The sequence below is a fragment of the Mya arenaria genome, chromosome 14 (genome assembly GCF_026914265.1).
Source record: "Mya arenaria isolate MELC-2E11 chromosome 14, ASM2691426v1".
Taxonomy (NCBI): Eukaryota; Metazoa; Mollusca; class Bivalvia; order Myida; family Myidae; genus Mya; species Mya arenaria.
Window position 1 is genome coordinate 31,480,999 of NC_069135.1, and position 18,881 is coordinate 31,499,879.

General features: G+C 35.4%; 1 protein-coding gene and 1 pseudogene across 1 annotated transcript; one reads left to right on the forward strand and one right to left on the reverse strand.

Annotated features, from left to right (window-relative positions):
• The window catches only part of LOC128217121 (uncharacterized), a 219,034-nt pseudogene that overhangs the window by 3,083 nt on the left and 197,070 nt on the right, over positions 1-18,881 (reverse strand).
• Positions 3,836-16,543, forward strand: LOC128217123 (zinc finger C3HC-type protein 1-like). The gene is made up of 9 exons (XM_052924023.1): positions 3,836-3,918; positions 4,657-4,767; positions 6,607-6,758; positions 8,248-8,331; positions 8,966-9,087; positions 9,452-9,549; positions 10,137-10,449; positions 11,244-11,534; positions 12,679-16,543. Exons 1-9 carry the CDS (start codon positions 3,848-3,850, stop codon positions 12,775-12,777), a joined length of 1,341 nt encoding a protein of 446 aa, XP_052779983.1. The 5' UTR covers positions 3,836-3,847; the 3' UTR covers positions 12,778-16,543.

Sequence of the window (18,881 nt, forward strand, 5' to 3'; positions counted from 1 at the left end):
ATTATTGTAGTAGTTATTTCCCCTTTGAATGTGAGCAGTATGTAACCAAAAACAAATCATGCTACATGCAAGTCATGCCCCTTGTGTGTAATATTTACTCTTTTCAACCCGAGAATTATAACACATAATGCTGTATGTGAAGAAACATAGGCAGCTAGATATTATCACCAATTTTTGAGAGACCTAAAAGTGTGCAGAAGAGAGTAAAAAATCAATGTCTCATGGATGTAATGATAACGACGCCTATGCACAATAATGTGTCTTCTCAATCATTCCGACAGTATAAATATCTGACAGGGCTATTTTTTCAAAACAAACCGATTTTTAAAAGGAATAAGACAACCGAAAATAACAACTCGACACGGGGCTGGGTCCAAAGAAGTAGTCTGTAACTTGACCAATTTCTAAATATGATCCTTACCATACTTGGTAATAATGTTTATGAAATTCATATCCAGGACAAATTTGTTTATCACTGTGATCGCTGGTGTTGCCGCATTACCCGTCAAAACAACTTCACCATGTCACAAGATCCTTACCAAACTTGGTTAAAAGGCTTTATGTGCATACCATCTCGGACGGCTCGATCACCAGTCCTAACGCTACTTTTGAGCTTTTCGTATCTTAGTTTTAACATTCTAATGATTTGCCACACTTAATTTCGTTATACAAAAAAAAGTGCATTTTACATAAAAACATCAGCGAGTGTTGCACCATTAAGTTCTGATCACAAGGAGTATGGTGATATTAAAGTATTCACGTTGGAAGACCGTTTGTAAACTTTTGTTGATGGCAAACCCGGCATATGTTGAGTCTGATAAAGTTGCGTGCGTAAATTCCCTTTAGCACAGATAAGTGTCATAATAATTTTATGTACGCGTGACTAAAATGTTAAGTAAAAAAATGCTTTTAGTTTTATTCTCTTTTTTGTAATAAAACGGGGTCTATAACCTTTGAAATATAAACCAAACAAATATCGTTTTGTTTTTTTCTTTTACGAAATCTTAATAACGGTACGAAAACCTACCGTGCGCCATCTAGGCATCTGTCTCTTATTTTGATTCAGCGTGTCGTTACTGGCATGGAGCATCCTCACATAGCGCCAGGGTGGCAATCCCGTACCCAGCTCCGTTTGGCCAGTACGCGGGATTCCGGGCCCCCTTTGGGTCGGAGGCTGTCAATTCCCGTAACCCCACCCCCTATGGAACGCTCGATTGAGGGCCCCTTTGGACCGGAGGCTGTCGATCCCCGTAGCCCCACCCATTTGGCACGGCGGATTCCGGGCCGAATGCCCATGTATAGGTACCCCTGACTTATTTGAAAGAGCACCACACTGAATTCGAATGCCATAAGAATACAAGCAAATATATATGACGGTAGTATAATGTCTTTCATTTACTAGTAAATCATCAGTATGGCAACGTTATCCAATAATATAATATATATACATGCATACATATATAATCTTTCTCGGTGGAGGATACCTTAACCTCCTTTTGCACATTTCAATCTATGTTGTATCACTCCTGGGAAGGGACATGTTCCAAGTTATCCGACTCTTCAATACCCAAATTTCAAATATATAGGCACCGCCGCTAGATACATGTACTAAAATAGTACTAAAATATTATATTATAATAAATTCTGATATCATAAAAGCTAAACTAACTCATGAGTATTTTATTTTGAACAATGTTTAATTTCAGGAAATATACAACTTTTTGTTCTAGTTGTACGTGTTCGACCAAATGCTCCTAACTCGTCCTTAAAAACAATTTTCCTGGACTTACAGTGCCGTAGCTACGCTGCCTCGGTGTTTTTTGGGGCATATAACAATTTCTATTGCTCTAAAAATAACTCTTTTCGACTTACTTCATTTGCCTCAATGTACACAAACCATCGACCAAAGCTAGTCCAGAATGCAGGAAATAGCTTCTTGCAAAAAATAATAATAATAAGATTCCCGGACCCCCTAGACCGTTCTGCCTCGGTGTTTTGGCTACGGCACTGACCTATGTACCATAACGGGCGTACTCACGTAAGTTCGCGTTCTTTATAACTGATTATTGTAAGACATGACCAGAGAAGCCAAAACATAAACAAAATGCTCGAAAATCAAGCAATATTGGTACATTTTATTCAACATCTATACTACATAAATGCATTTTTTTCCGGATTCGAGCTCAAAATTAAGCGGAATTCCGAAATTTGGAACAAACTCCTAAAATAAGCAGTATACCGGAATCCAAGGGGTAGGGAGCGATACCGTTCACTATGTGGTAATGTATGTCACTCTTAGTGGAAGTGACTCACGTTTGATTCCATGGCTTTTTTTTAAAGTCAAATACTAATGATACAATACAGATAACCACTAATCGTTCAAAGGAAGATCGTTTTTTATGTGAATTTTGATATTCTATTAAAACTTTATAAAACGAGAGACAGAGCACGTTAATAGCCTTCCCATGGATTGAAACGATAACACACTGTTTTCCTTAATATGATGTTATAATTACTATTTAAGTGTATTACAGTCCTATAAAGCAGCTATATCTTTATATGGCTTTTGATTCAGATAGAGATCATTACCTGCACGTTTTATTAAACGTAGCTAACATCATAAGCGAAAAGCTTCTGCCTGCTTCTTTATTTTATTTCATTTAGAACATTTTTACCTTCATCCATCGAGCTGCAAATAGGAAGAGTTATTGCTATTTTAAAAAAGTCATTTCCTTATTTTATTACCAACAACAACTACTCACATGTTTTGGTAATGCTTCTTCGCAAATAGCTCTGGGTATCGCTTATAACACATGCTTGCTTTATAGATAAATGGTAATTACAGATATTTGGGTTATGATGTTCATTATAAAGTATGTTTTAGGTGTAAATATTGAGAGAGCGGATTCATGGGCCGGGGGTGGAAAGTGAACTTTTGATATTAATGTGGTTGGAAAGTATGCAATAATAACACCAGAATGCACAATTTCATACTAAACATGGCCAGATCTTGATACTGCTGGACCCCTTTTTGATACTGCTGGAGCCTATTTTGATACTGCTAGACCCTCTTTGGAGGCACGCACTTCTAAAGTTGCGCTAGCAAGTACGCCCCCGCCCGACATCCCTGACGTATTTAGTCTGAGTTTGCTACTCAGAAAAGCAAAATGCTATTGTTTTGGTAAAAATGCTTTGACATTATCAAGCATGCTCCAAATAGCTGTTACAAATCATCTGTCCTACAATTAGGCACACCTGATTTGTCATTGTTTATATAATAGATATTTTGAAATATTAATAAATTCAGTTGTATGTGCCCTAGTCTCAAGAAATTGTTTATGAAACACATTACAAACGTATACAATAACCACAATAACCACCATTTAGCAACAAACATATTTTAACATGGATTTGGAACTAAAGTATTTACCATAATTGTAATAAGGCTAATAAAAATATGCATTTCCGCGTCAAAAGATAGCACGCGATGAACGAACATTCAACTCATCATTACATTTTATCAACCTCAATTATAGTATCGATGTCTGCTAATTAGAACACTATTATTATAGTAGACAGAACATTTTACAGGGATGGTCACTGAGAAAAATGGTGACACATTTGCAGACATGTTTGCATTTCGACTGATTAATCTTACACAGAAGAAGAAGAAGAAGAAGAAGAAGAAGAAGAAGTGCTTTTCACTGGGAGTATGAATCCCAGCTTTTCACAAGTATGTGAACAAGCATAAAAAAATGCAAACCGTTTGCAAGAATTACTAATAACTGTTTGAAACATACTATACACCGTTTAAACATTTGCCGTTATAAAGAATTCAAAAATCAAAATGGCGGCCGAATCGACACCAGCGAAAATAAGGCGACTCTTTTCTTCTTTTTTGAGCGACAAAACAAACAAGTAAAGTAGTTTCCTTCTAATGCCGTATGTCTTCAAAATGATTTTTAATTTCTAGATTCATGATAAGCTAATTTTAGAGAGGTAAAGAGTTTTAACTCAGATATTTGATATAGTATCGGACAAATTATTTTCGGATAACTCAAGCACTATTCATTTGAAAGAGTCCATCTACTGAGCTATCATATAAATTAACGCCCGGTTAGCCTCACGGTTCAACATTTGCTTTGTGTGCGAAAGGTCAGGGGTTCAAACCTAGCCACAATAATGTGTGTTAGGGAACTTTTTTAACATTTGGATATTCATTTTGTTCCCTGAAACGCCACAAGTCAACTGATTCATACCAATGTAAAATATATTCTTCAACTGTATACCTACAATATTAACTCTGCATTTACAACTGTAAACACTAAAGTAACACATTAATTATTTTCAGCAAATACCTTTCTTTTATTACACTTACATGTTTCATGAAACACTAATTCAGATCGAATTCTGTCAACAAAGCATCGCCATTTTGAACCTATCTAGCAGGTGCCCGTTATCTTTCCGCTCATTAAACTTAGGGCTGGGATCAGTCATTCTTAGCTAGAAAAAATCAAGTGGGATATGGATGCTTTGAGTGGAAAAAACAAAATCGTTACATTCTCTGAAGCGGCTGTTCATATGGTTTAGGTTCAAACCAATTGACCATGATGTAAACTTGAATGTTGTCAATTGTATTTTTTTTTTCTGTTCCAGTAACCATTTTGAAGATGATGGTACATTGCCGAAGGAAGCGGAGGAGAATTTAAAGGAAAGCCAAGAAAGGAGGGACAAAGAACTGTTTTTCAAAAGAGTCGAAACTTACTCAATATCCTTTCAATTGAACTTTTTTTTATTGCAGTGCCATATATTTGTAATAATTAATTTATTTATTAATTTATTTGAAGTCTTATAAGCTCTACTGGCCAAAGGCCAGAAGAGCTTATGCGATGGTAATGTGTACGTAGTATGTGCGTCCGTGCGTCTGTAAACAATTGTTTGTGAACACGATACAGTCTTCAGTTTTGATTGTATCTCGATGAAACTTGTACAGTATCTAGATATCCATTAGAGCTCGGTTCCTTTCGAAAACCAGCAAGATCCGCCCATGCATGCCTAGATTATGGCCCTTGATAGTATAAAAAAATGCTATTGTGTAAACAATTGGTTGTTAACACGATACAGTCTTCATTTTTGATTGGATCTCGATGAAACTTGTACAGTATCTAGATATCCATTAGAGCTCGGTTCCTTTCGAAAACCAGCCAGATCCGCCCATGCATGCCTAGATTATGGCCCTTGATAGTATTAAAAAAATGCTAATGTGTAAACACTAGCTTGTGAACACGATACAGTCTTCAGTTTTGATTGTATCTCGATGAAACTTGTACAGTATTTAGATATCAATTAGAACTTGGTTCCTTTTGAAAACCAGCCAGATCTGCCCATGCATGCCTGGATTATGAGTCTAAAAAAATGCTATTTAAAGCTAAGTCTATTTTTAGCCAAGTCTACATAAGCGAAGTCTATATTTAGCCAAGTTTACATGTAAAGTCACATTTGCTTGTGAAGGTTTGTTCAAATTATGCCCCTGGGGTCATTACTGACCCCCCCCCCCCCCCCCCCCCCCCCCCCCCCCACCCCCCAACCCCACACGGAGATTGTCCTGCAAGGGACCAGTGCGGCAAATGCAAACGACCTCGGTGACGTTGGCGGAGGCCCCCCTTAAATTGGGAATTATTAAAAACCTTTTTGTCTGAAACCACTATGCAAATCCTTGCTATTTTGAAAAAGGCTTTATTTAGTGGTCCACTACCATGGTTGTTCAAATTATGCCCCTTGGGTCAAAACTGGCACTGCCCTGGGTGTCACAATTTTCCTAGAGACTTATTTAAGAAATATTTTCAAAATCTTCTTGTTTTAAACCACAAGGCCCATACCTTTGATATTTGTTGTGGAGCATCATATGATGCAATTGAAAACATTTGAAATAATGCCACTTTGGCAAAAGCTGGCCCCACCCCTTTTGACTTACTTATTAATTTTTAAAGCTACAGTAATGAAATTTTGATCATGTGAACAGTTTTGCAAACAAGCATAAATGTTGTCCTCGGATGTCCTTGACTTTGACCTTTGACTGACTTTTTATTTTTAAAGCTACAGAAATGAAATTTTGACGATGAGTACAGTTTTGAAAGCAAATATTTTTTACCCTCAGATTACCTTTACTTAGCACATATTAAAATAGTTCATGCAATAATCTGCTTACAACACTTCCTGTCCTCAGATGTTGAATGTGCAGCATTTTCAGCTAACCCAAACACTAAAAGTGAACTATATATTTGTTGCCTATTACACAAACGTACATGCTCTGGATTGAAAATGACCACAAGAGCCATGCCAGTAGAGCATAGGCCCTTTTGGGCCTCTTGTTGGCTAAAATGATCAGACACAAAAAGATTTTTACATCCAATCTTGATAATATCCCAACTCCTACCATAAACATTTTTTTTTTAGATTTGAGTGAAAAAATAAGTACTTAAAAGTACCGCTTTTTCTCTAATTGAAAGATAACACATTTCAGTATTCCAGTAAACTGAAGCCAGCCTTGCGCAAGATTATCACGGATTTATACTCAATATTTTTTGAATTTCCTTAATGTGTTCAAGCTTTAACATGGTTTGCAAAGCCTTCAGATGTTTCACCATTAGTTTGTGCGAGCTATGGATGGGAAAATACTGACACTGATATGCTTCGGTGTGTGAACTGCAGAGCGTTTGTGTGTGGGACTCTTCCAAAACAAGTGGATGCTGAGTCATGTAAGGGTTCAGAAATAATAAAGGGCTTATGTTAAGAATTTGAAATGAAGTATGAACTTCGTTTAACAGCAATTTACGATTGAAAGTTTTTTTCTGAAATGTGGGAATTTAAGTGTCTCTTTTAGTACAATTTGTTTCACATATCAGGGTTTGAATTTAACTTTGAGGAGCACTCGCAAAATTTTGCGAATGCTTTTTGAGGCAACTCGCAAAATGAAAAATCAACTTGCAATTTTATCATTTGCTTTATTCCCTTATAATTATGCTGGCCGCATTTTGATAACAAAGCTGTCCAATTTGACATTGTTCACTTTGTATATTTACCCTCGCCATCGGGTAATACCCATTCGGCAAGCATGCTACAGATTTCATTAAGTCTATAAGTATTAAAGACAATAACATTATAAATTTAAAATAAATAAAAGCAACAGTAAATCTAGCGTGGATGCTTTGGACCATGAAATATATCGATCGACGAAGTCTATTAACTTTGACAGTTGGGCTAAATTTAGCCAATGATTGAGCTAGGTGATTACGTCATTTTAATTAACTTTGTTTTATGCACGCCTCGGAGCATCCCGGAAAGATTCGGACTAAAACTTGGCTTTTTCCGTATTTGTTCTATTTTTGAAAACTTACTAGAGCGTGACTCCGTCCTGTCTTCTTTATACTGGTTGTCTAAACATGCCAATTATAGGCTGTTTACACTCAACTACGTAGCGGAGTTAAGTTCATGTTTATTCTACTTTCCTTTTAATTTTTTGTGGTCTAGAAAAAGCCACTCGCAGAATTTTGCGAGCTTGAATAAAAGTCACTCGCAATTTTCAAATGTCGCTCGCATTTTGCGAGTATGCGAGTCTAAATTCGAACCCTGCATATAACTCTATGATTTGTTCCACTATTCTTCAACTATTATGTTTTTATAAATTTGCTATTATAACTTTTCAGCTTACAAATTTATATTTTGATTATTAAATATTTCTTCAAGATTGATTGAAAATGTATCTAAAGTACATGTGTAGTAACATGGACACCAGTTTTTGATAATTTGAACTTCAGAGGACTCTTACTTAGGAAGTTATAGCTCATTTCAAGGGAGTTATGTACTTAAAACTTGTGAATGGAAGCCCTCCAATTTGGTATTTTTGGATCATGCATTGGTTTATAACTTATTTATTAAAGCTTGATTGTGCATGAAGTCTTAAAGTGTTTCCTTGGTGGAAACTTGTATTAGTGTTCTTTTGAGCTTCAAAGAAATTGCGCCCCTTGTGAGGCTTAAACTTGAAACTTCTGGATATCCGACACCTGTCTTTCTATCCAAAAAAAAAAAATCATGGAAAAGTCAAATTATCTGTTTAATCTGACTTAACTATAAACTATGTATTCTATTGACAAGGTGATTACTTTTACTATTTAGTGTCCTTATAGTAAAATGAATGCTTGTCAAATGTTCTGTAAAGTGAAGATTATGAAACTTACTCATTTTCAGATAAAAAATGTTGTGAAGAACTGAAAAGAAAATTGAAAGAAGCCCATGAAATTGTATGCAAGTGGTCCTCGAATCCCACCCCAGGTAAAGTTTGGATACCGTTAGTGTAAATAAAAATCCTGAAGCAAACAGAAAAATTTGAGTGTCATCAAGCTGAATAGAATAAAGATACATGTGTGAAAGGTGCACAACCAATTTTTATGTTAAATGCATATTGTGTTTAACTCATTTAACTTAAATGATTGAAAGTAAATGCATATGATACAGGTACAGATAATTAATATAAGCGATATTTTGGCGCTTTTTTAACTGGAGAATTTGTGGCCTTGTAGCTATTAATTAAAAACCAGACATTTAAAAAAGCTTTTTATTTTATCTATACCAAAATCATATGAAGTTTTTTATCTAGGTTGCGGTGAATTGAACATACAAAGTTTAAGAACAAAGCAATCATTTTTGCTGACAGTCTTCATGATAAATAGTTTAGTTATAAAAAGTGATTAAAAACCTGATTAAACCTGTTAATTAGCAGTCCATTCCTGAATACAATCAAATGAAATTGCCAAAGCCAAGAATGCCTCACAGCCTGTTTTATATTCACCATGTAGCTAATGGTAGATGAAAGTGCCATTTTCTAATGTTTACAGTTTAGTTTGTATATACATTAATCTGACAGCGCTTAATGTGAGCCAGCCTCAATGAATTCCGTTCATTTCAGAAAAACTGTACAGCCTGCCATTTTATAGCAAAGAAATCATGCTGAAGGAGTTCCAGCAAAGACTTTCTACCCTTGAGGCCCTGAAACTACCCCAGCTGTCATATAGATCCATAGATGACCAGGTTTGAATACATTTAGTATGAGAAAACACTTACAGTCTTACCTGTTCATAATGGGCACCTTTGGATCAGCATGCTATAGGTGTTGTCAAGTGTTGTGAAAAAACATTAACTTTAGCCATACGCCCATATCTTAAAAAATGTTTTTTAAGATGTTCATATGACACTTGGTACACCTGTTTCCAGTAATAATACACATATGTATAGAAATGTAGGGTGCATTACTCTACCTTTATTCATTATTGAGTTTTACCCCTTTTATTACTGACAAAACAAGACAAGTGTTGGCTTTTGCTCAGCCAGCCTGGGTAAAAAATGAAATTAATTTTATTCATAATGTAGATGATAAACAATATTAATTTTATAGGGTGTCACAGAGGACAGGCTGTCAGAATATATTGGCAGAATTCCAGGGACAACTGACCATGATCATGCCTTGTTAGCTCTCTGTGGATGGTTGTATTGGTAAGAATTGCTGTAATGCTAAAATCTGATAACAACAACCCTCGATAACTGCCATCATTAAATTTGGTCAAAATGTGTATGGGCCTAATATCTTATACAAGTTCAATAACCAGCCATATCGCTACAGTCACTCAAGAGCAGAAATTAGCTAAAATCAGCCTTGTCTGTTCTTTTACTTTAGAAGACTGTCCAATCATCATCAATTTTTTTCGATGAACTCCTACCTTTTCCTACTTTTCCATGAGAATGTGCAATGGTTATGACATGACTAGCAAGTCTTTCGATTGGTTGAACAGTTATGAATATGATCAGTGAAGTTTGCTGTCATGTCAGTCTCAAGTATTTTAAATAGTTGAAGAATGGTTTAAACTTGAAATTTGTTTGTGATAATGAACATACTTTTTGGGTCACAACCTTCACATGTTGGAAATAACCATTTCCTTGAAACTTTCAGTGTCAAAAGAAATAGTGCATGTTATAAGATTGCATAAAACGAAAGTATTAGAAACACTTTGCCAATGGCTATTTGAGTTGTTTTTTAAGCATCTTTAACAAATTTGTTCTTATTTTTTGTTTTTCCTATCCAGTGGGTCCAAACTTGATATTCTCCAGTGCTCCTATTGTCGGAGAAAAGTTGGCCTTTGGAATTATTGCCACTCGGAGCCTGACAAAAAAACAGCAGAACATGAACTGGTCATCCCTAAATCTCCCCAAGAATGTGATGCAGAAAGCAAGCAAGTTGACACAAATGGTGAACACAGCTCGGAGGGATCAATAAATGGTGATATGTTGAAGCATACGTCCAATGGGGAAAAGAGAAGCGCTTCTGGTGATAATGGTCATTGTGAAAGTATAGAACAAATCCCAAGTCCAGAGCCACCATCAAAAAGACCTAAATTGGTAAGAACATACACAAGCTGATGTTGAGGTTTCTTTAGGAGAATTTAGTTAGCTAGAATTTATATGTATGTCTTTTGTATCTCATTTATAATTGTTAACAATCTAAAGGTTTTGTATATTAGTATGAGTAATTGCAAGTAAATATAACACTATTTTAGGTATTTATCAGTTAAATAAATTTCAACAAGATTTAATAATACACTTTAAATAATAAGTAAATACAAAGCTGTAGGTGGTTTTGAATCTGTGAGGTATCTTTTGGGTGTTTTGTTTTGTCCATACTAGAATAAGCGACCGCATCATTAATTCATCTGTTAGTATTGTACATTTTACCAGCTTTGTCCGAAATAGCCGATCTGCCTAAAGCAATTACTAATTCAACAGCATTTACAAACTGTTGTGATGAAACTGTTATCACATGTTTTGCCATGCATGCAATGTAATACCCCCTGGTAAGTCCATGGTGTGTGTTTTGTTTCGCATGTATACTAGGTGTGGCCCTTATGTTGAGAAAAATAAGTACATGTATAAATATCATTAAACCATATTGATATCTGAACATGTTTGTCTTACTAGTTCATACCTAGTTCATATAAAATAACAGCATCAGATTACATGAAATTGATACATATACATCACGTATTGCTAAAAGGATTGTTACATTTACATCATTGTTGTTTTCAATTCTAAGACAAAGCGGCATATAGCCAAGTGTACTGATCTACAACAGCTCTTAGAAGAATTATCATCTTCTGTAAGCCATTACCAAATTTAAATCCATTTAATACTTTCAGGATAAACAAAGTTTCGACCCCTTAGCTGAACACCGGTACTGGTGCCCTATAATCCATTCTGAAGCATACCATGAGCCAGGAACCTTTGCAAAAGTTTCCCTGGCAACCACACCTAATCCTATTGCTAGGCAACCAGATTCAAGGTGTTCAAGCATATCCTTGGCAACCAGCCCTTCCACACAATCAGAGTTTATGAATCCAGATATGGACAGAGATCATACGTGGCTTAAAGTGATGAAGGTTTTAAGTGACACCAATAAAAGTGAAGAGTTTCAAGCACAGATGAAATCTGTAAGTACAGTGAATGTGTGTAGTACTTTGTAATAACTCTGTTTATTCTATAGCTGTTATTAACAGTAGAAATTTGCAGTGTTCCTTTTCAGCTCAGCTTATAACAAAGTGCTTCAAGGTAAGTTGTGATTGGCTTTTGGCCATCATCCATTGTACATAAATTGTTACCAATCTAATATCCACATTGAAGAAATCTAATTCAAACTTGAACAAAATGTTAATGGCCACAAGAGTTTGAGCAAGTCTGAATATTGGTTATTTTGCCTCTTTATCTCCAGAGTTATGCCCATTAATGGGTAGGTTTGTGACTCCTACATTGTTGTTTTATAGATTTGGCTGCATTACAGCTTGACATTGCTGTGTGTCACCTCATGGTTAAGAGTACATTTAAATGCAGTAGGAACTTAATTTATAAGTGTTTGAGATTTGCAAATTACTTGTGCAATAATATTGGTTTGATATATAGATTGATAAATGCAAATCAGTTTCTATCATTAGGATAAGGAGGCAAAGGGTGTTATAATATATAGTACAGAAAATATGTTCGGGACTAAGCTTAGACCTCGAGGGACTTCCGGTTCTCGAACGACAGAACGACAGCCTGTTCGAACGACTGCCTGTGCGAATGACCGCAGTTTTACTGAATGCTTAGATTGAAATAAAAAAACAACAATAGAAGTTATTAGGATTTTATCATAGGCAAAGAAGCTATCTTTTGTTATGATAGGAGTTCAGAAAATATTTCTATTGGTATGATTTATCTAATCATGATGGAACTTGGTGGTGGGTTGAATAGTTTTAAGAACTCCAGAGTTATGCCCCTTTTACGTAAAAATTAATTGTAGGTTTTAAAGTGGACAATGTGCTATGGACAGGGTGCTAAGGCAAAAAATAGCTCATTGCATGGGGCTGAATAGAATTTGGAACAACAATTATAAATAAGGTTTCAGCTGCCAAATATTTCTGGATTTATTTATAATAACATAAGTTTTACTCAAGACAAAAGAAATATTTAATTATCTTGCACATTTTATTATATGAAGTTAGATGGGTGCACTAACCGTATATTTAATTATTTATTAAATTTTATTTCACACTATATATAAATAAATTGTTATGAATAAAAAGAAATCTTTATTTTCAGAGTCCTCCCATGGCTTGTGTGCAACGCCTTCGTCATGTTCTGCGGAACTGTACCTCGCCAGATAAATTATCCACAGTCACATCAAAAATTGCCTCTTAAACAGTAACTGATATTGTCTGCAATATATTTGGCATATAGGAAACAATATCTGATATTGTGTTGATTGTTCAGAAACTTGCTAAAACTCACAGTGTCGTTAACAGAATCGTTATAAATGATAGATGGAATATTTTATGATGTGCTCATTAATTTAAATGAAACAAGTACAGCTGAAACATAATAAAATTATGTCTCAATTGTTCTTAGAAATACTGCAAATCACAAGTGCATCCATTCAACTTTCCAGTGCAGTAATGATTTGAAAGATAACAAAGCTGTCATTAACAATGTTTTATGTTTAACAAAGTTCTGAATGATTGGCTCATTGTCTGCAATATATCGGGCAAATGGCAAACAATAACTTGCACACTTGATAAAAGTTGTTTTGTCTAGATTTTGATATGGACCATTTTGTATTGACTTTCACTGTTACTTTTCGATAGTATACATGATATGATCTCACCACGTCAGTTCTGAATAAGAGGTTACATTTTTTCCTAAATCTTTTACATATAATAATATTCTTATATGGAATCAAGTAAAATTGTTCAGAATTCATTTCGTAGACTCAGAATCAGTGACTCTCATAGAAGATCAGCACAACATGTATCGTCTATATCGTTAGAAAAGAAATAGAAACGATAAACCATCTCGCCTGAAAGGTTCTCCACAAACATCTCACCATGTGAATAAGGAAAAGCATGTGATTGAACTAACTCTATGTTAAAATAAATAGATGATTCAACTGGTAGCTTTACTTAATTGTTGGAAAAAGTGGACAGCTTGAAAGTGATATTTCATAACAACTCCATTCACACATTTTTATTGTTCAAATATTTGATATAAAGCCTATATGACTATAATGCCCAATTTGCTAACTATAGTATACAAATGTGCTTTGAATTTTTAACAGTATAATTGCATAATAAGTTCATGTGGCATACTTTATTTTTAAAATATCTGATATTTTTTGTATCTATTTTGATGAGAGTTGTTGATTATATATTGAAAAGGTAAAACATTGTTTTGTTATTTTTACCTTAATTTGGGACCCCTAAAATAAACTTCCATGCAGAGAAAAATATCTTTTGTGGTCCCATAAATTTAAATTGATCATGACCATCAGATGACCCCTATAATTTTTGAGGTCAAAAGTCATGTGTGGGATGACCATGGACACATTTTTTTCCTAATTGATCAATATAGTATGCTTTGTCCAACAGTCCTTAAACTTGGCAGGTAGGTTGGTCATGACAAGCAGTTGACCCCTATTTATTTTCTGAATCAGTAGGTTAAAAGTCATGGTTGCAGTGACCTTCGATACAAAAAGCTTGTCCTACTGATAGCTTTGTTTAACTGACCTCAAACTTGTTAGGGATGCTGGTCTTGACAAGCAGATGGCCCCTATTAATTTTGAGGTCAAAGATAATGGTCATTGTGATCTTTGACACAGAGAGCTTGTTTGATTGATAACTAGAGTATGCTTGGTCATAAAGTCCTGAAACTTGGTAAGGAGATTTGTCATGACTTGCAGAGACTTTGGATACAAAAATTTAACTAATCAATAACTATTTAGTTCTTTCATCAAAACGTGTAGGGATGTTGGTCATAATCTTAATTCCTGTGCATATATAAAACTCCTGTTTTTAGCTCTACTGGCCAATGGCCAGAAGAGCTTATGCGATGGTAATGTGTACGTAGTATGTGCGTCCGTGCGTTCATGCGTCTGTAAACAATTGCTTGTGAACACGATACAGTCTTCAGTTTTGATTGTATCTCGATGAAACTTGTACAGTATCTAGATATCCATTAGAGCTCGGTTCCTTTTGAAAACCAGCCTAGATTATGGGCCATGAAAGTTTTAAAGAAATGCTTTCTTTTTTAGCCAGGTCTGCATGGGGGAATTCTATTTTTAGCCAAGTTTACATGTACATGTAAATTCAAGTCTAGAGTTAAGGGAGACAATTTGCAAGTCTAGGATTTTGAGAGACAATTTGCTCTTTGCTTCTGCAGTTGATTTTGTGAATTACTCTGCCTTGTTCTTGTTGAAAGCCCAAAGGCCATTTTTTAGCTTTAAGTTCTGTAGTTTGCGCATTCATCTTAACAAAATTGGTTGTGAATGTTTAAGTTATACACCTGGTGTCATTACTGGCCACACCCAGGGTTCACAGGTTTGGTAAACATAAATCTGGAAAGGTTTGAAAATCTTTTTGTGTGTTCGTGCATCCATCTCAGCACAATTGATTGCGAATGTTTGTTCAAATTGATCAATGTTGTCCTAGGATGCCCTTGACTTTGACCTTTTGACCAACTTTTTTTAACTTTTAAAACTACAGAAATTTTTACTATGTGTACAGTTTTGAAAGCATTTTTTTTTTTTGTCAGATGACTTTTACTTGGCACATATTAAAATAGTTCATGCAACTAATCTGCTTACAATACTTTCTGGGCTCAGATGTTGAACGTGCTACGTTTTCAGGTAACCCAAACACAAAACATAAAGTATATGTCTGTTGCCTTTTACCCATACATACATGCTCTGGATTGATATGACCACAAAAGCCATGCCAGTAGAGCATAGGCCCTTTTGGGCCTCTTGTTTATTAAATTATCATTATGTATGAAACTCATGTGCATATATGCAGTTCCCATGCATATATGAAGTTCCCATGCAAATATGAAGTTCCCATTTAAATATGAAAACCCATGCATATATGAACTACTGTGCAATATATATAAGTGCTGTCAAATGTTTTGATTTTACTGATGCAGGAAACATTGTTGTGAAATTATATTATATTATTACTTTGAGTTGTTTTGAATATCTTTGCCTGTACTTTTGTTATGATTGATGTAATTTTTTTTAAGAAAGCATGCGGATTTATAAAGAAAGTCTTTATTCTTGTACGAAGTCTTTGTTAACATTCTATTTTGCTTGATTAATATTAAACCTGTCAATATTAAAACAATGACTGTTGCCCAAAGTTGAGGTTATTTCAGAAAGAATTTCAAGTCGGACACTGTTTATTTCTAAGTATTTTTTATTGAAGTGGATTGATTGATTTTGTATTTATAGAATATGTATGTTTGGCAAAGCCTTTTTTTGCTCAAATTTGGTGAAAGATGACTTTTATTTTCATAGAAATGTATAGTCGCAACCCGTTATGTCAAAGTGGTCGAGACCACAGGAAATACTTCTGGATGACAAACATTCAACATTATTGAAATACAAAAATGTAACACCAAACTGAACAGTTTTGGGTCAGTATTCTGTTCTCGCTGATATTCACATTTGTCATTGAACTGGTACCCCCACAGGGACTTAAATATGACTTTGTTATAATAGCGAATTATCCAGATAAAAAAATGACATAAGCTGAATTGTTTTGTATAGCAACAGATGAAATGAATTCAAGAACAGGTTAAAAAAGTTAAAAATCCAGGTAAAAGATCAACATAACGGCATTCAGCTCAATCGACTGTTTATGAAAATGTACTGAATGAATGTTAACTTGATTGTTTATGAAAATGTACTGAATTAATGTTAACTTGATTGTTTATTGCTATTGCTTCTTGTATTTTAAGTTATTGGCTTCGGTAACTGACTGTTAAAATTTTTGTGTTTGTCTTAATAGAAAATATTGTTTTGCCTTCAGTTACTGACTTGAGAATAGTTTATGTTTTATCTCTTAAGATACATGTACACATATCATTGTGCATGTATATTGGCATAATTGAACTTGTTACCTTCATGCACAAATAAATGATGAAATTGAGACGTTTATTTCCTGTAAATCTTTGTCATTATTTTGAAAAAGAACATTTGTGTAAACTCTCATGGTGAACTTTTCTAAATTGTCACAACATTGTCCTGTAAAAATTTAAAGAAACTTGTTAATATTTGAAGCATTTAAAGAAGATTTTGAATTATAAAAATACTTGATTTCAAGCAAATCATGCTTTTTTATTTTATAAAGTTGTTTCATTCGTGTATCTTTTTAGGTGTAGTTATCAAACTAGATTGGAAACAATATAGCTTCTTCTAGATAGACTTAGAAAGTTCATTGTTGGCATCCTTGTCAGCCTAGCATAACTATTTTCTTTGTCATGCTGGTCATAACTGAAGAACCATTCATGCTGAAATAAAACTATATTACCAGAGGCAATGTGCACAATCATCATTAGGTATAACAGGGCCCACAACTCAGTGCCTTATGTCAGAGGTAATGTGCACAATCATCATTAGGTTCAACAGGGCCCACAACTGAGTGCCTCATGCCAGAGGTAATGTGCACAATCATCATTAGGTTCAACAGGGCCCATAACTCTGTGCCTTATGCCGTAGACTTTGAGCAAACTAATCATTAGGGAAAGCAGGGCCAATAACTGCCCAATATAAGAGACAATGTGCACACTCATCGTTATCAGGTATAGAAGGGCCCATAACTGTGCCTTATGCCTGACAAAATATGTATAATCACCATTAGGGATAACAGGGCCCATAACTCAGTGCCTAATGCCTGAGAGAGTGTGTCAATGATCATTAGGTAAAACAAGGCCAATAACTGTGCCTTATGCCAGAGACAATGTGTACAGTCATCATTAGGTACAACAGGACCCATAACTCAGTGTCTCATGCCAGAGGCAATGTGCACAATCACCATTAGGTACAACAGGACCCATAACTTAGTGCCTATGTACTTAGCGAGTGTTGCCCTTGTTTAAATGTTTAATCACACAATACACTCAAATATTGTTGTAACCAAGCTTTAGCATGTTTAGCTTGGAACAAAACAATAATGATCACCATGGTGATCAAAATAATGTTTCATTATATAATAAAGGTATAAATACAAATATCGAAATCAAAGACACATTATGAGGAAGAACAAGTAATTATCCATGTAATTCTTGGATAAAAAAGACCGAGAACAGCCGCAGCTTTTTAATATCTCAATTATTTTGATGCATGTCTGTCTATATATATCTCCATAATTGATTCCAAATTTTAAATTGTAAATGGTTGTGCCAAGAATGTCTTATTTAGGAATTAGTTGATATTTTTCGAGACAAACATTAGCATTAAATGGCAAATTTGATACAGCTGTTCATGAAAGCACATGTAAAACGTGTTAATCATTAAATTTATATTTTCTGTTTTCAATGTGCGTAAGAAAAAAGCTAAGAGCTCTTGGTGAATAGTCACTTCGTATATATAAAGCTTAATTGTATTTTAGGTCAAACAGAGTGATAAACAAGTAACATACGCCATAAACAGCACTTTATAACGAAAGGCATATCAATAGTTTTAAAATCAGCTACACGTGATCACAATATTTTAGGGACCTCCTCTTCTCTTGTCTCCGCCAGTGCGTCTTGATCTGACCATTCTTCCACCAGAGATACGCTCTCGATCACCGCAAGTGCGTCTTTATCTTCACAAACATCTACCAGAGATACTCTTTCCCTATGACCACCGCCAGTGCGTCTTTATATTGCCAATCTTCCACCAGGGATACGGTTACCCCTTGATCAACGCAAGTGCGTCTCTATCTGACCAATCTTCCACCAGAGATACGATTTCCCCTTGACCACCGCCAGTGCGTCTTTATATTGCCAATCTTCCACCAGGGATACTCTTTCCCCTTGCCCACCGTCAGTGCGTCTTTATAGTGCCAATCTTCCACGAGGGGTACGCTTTCCCCTTGACCACCGTCAGTGCGTCTTTATCTTGCCAATCTTCCTCCACGGATACGCTTTCCCCTTGACCACCGCCAGTGCGTCTTTATAGTGCCAATCTTCCACCAGGGATACTCTTTCCCCTTGACCACCGTCAGTGCGTCTTTATCTTGCCAATCTTTCACGAGGGGTACGCTTTCCCCTTGACCACCGCCAATGCGTCTTTATCTGATCAATCTTCCACCAGGGATACGTTTACCCATTGACCAACGCCATTGCGTCTTAATCTTCACAATCTTCCACCAGGGATACGCTTACCTATTGATCACCGCCAGTGCGTCTTTCTTTTGCCAATCTTCCACCAGGGATACGCTTACTCGTTGACCATCACCAGTGTGTCTTTATATTGCCAATTTTCAACCAGG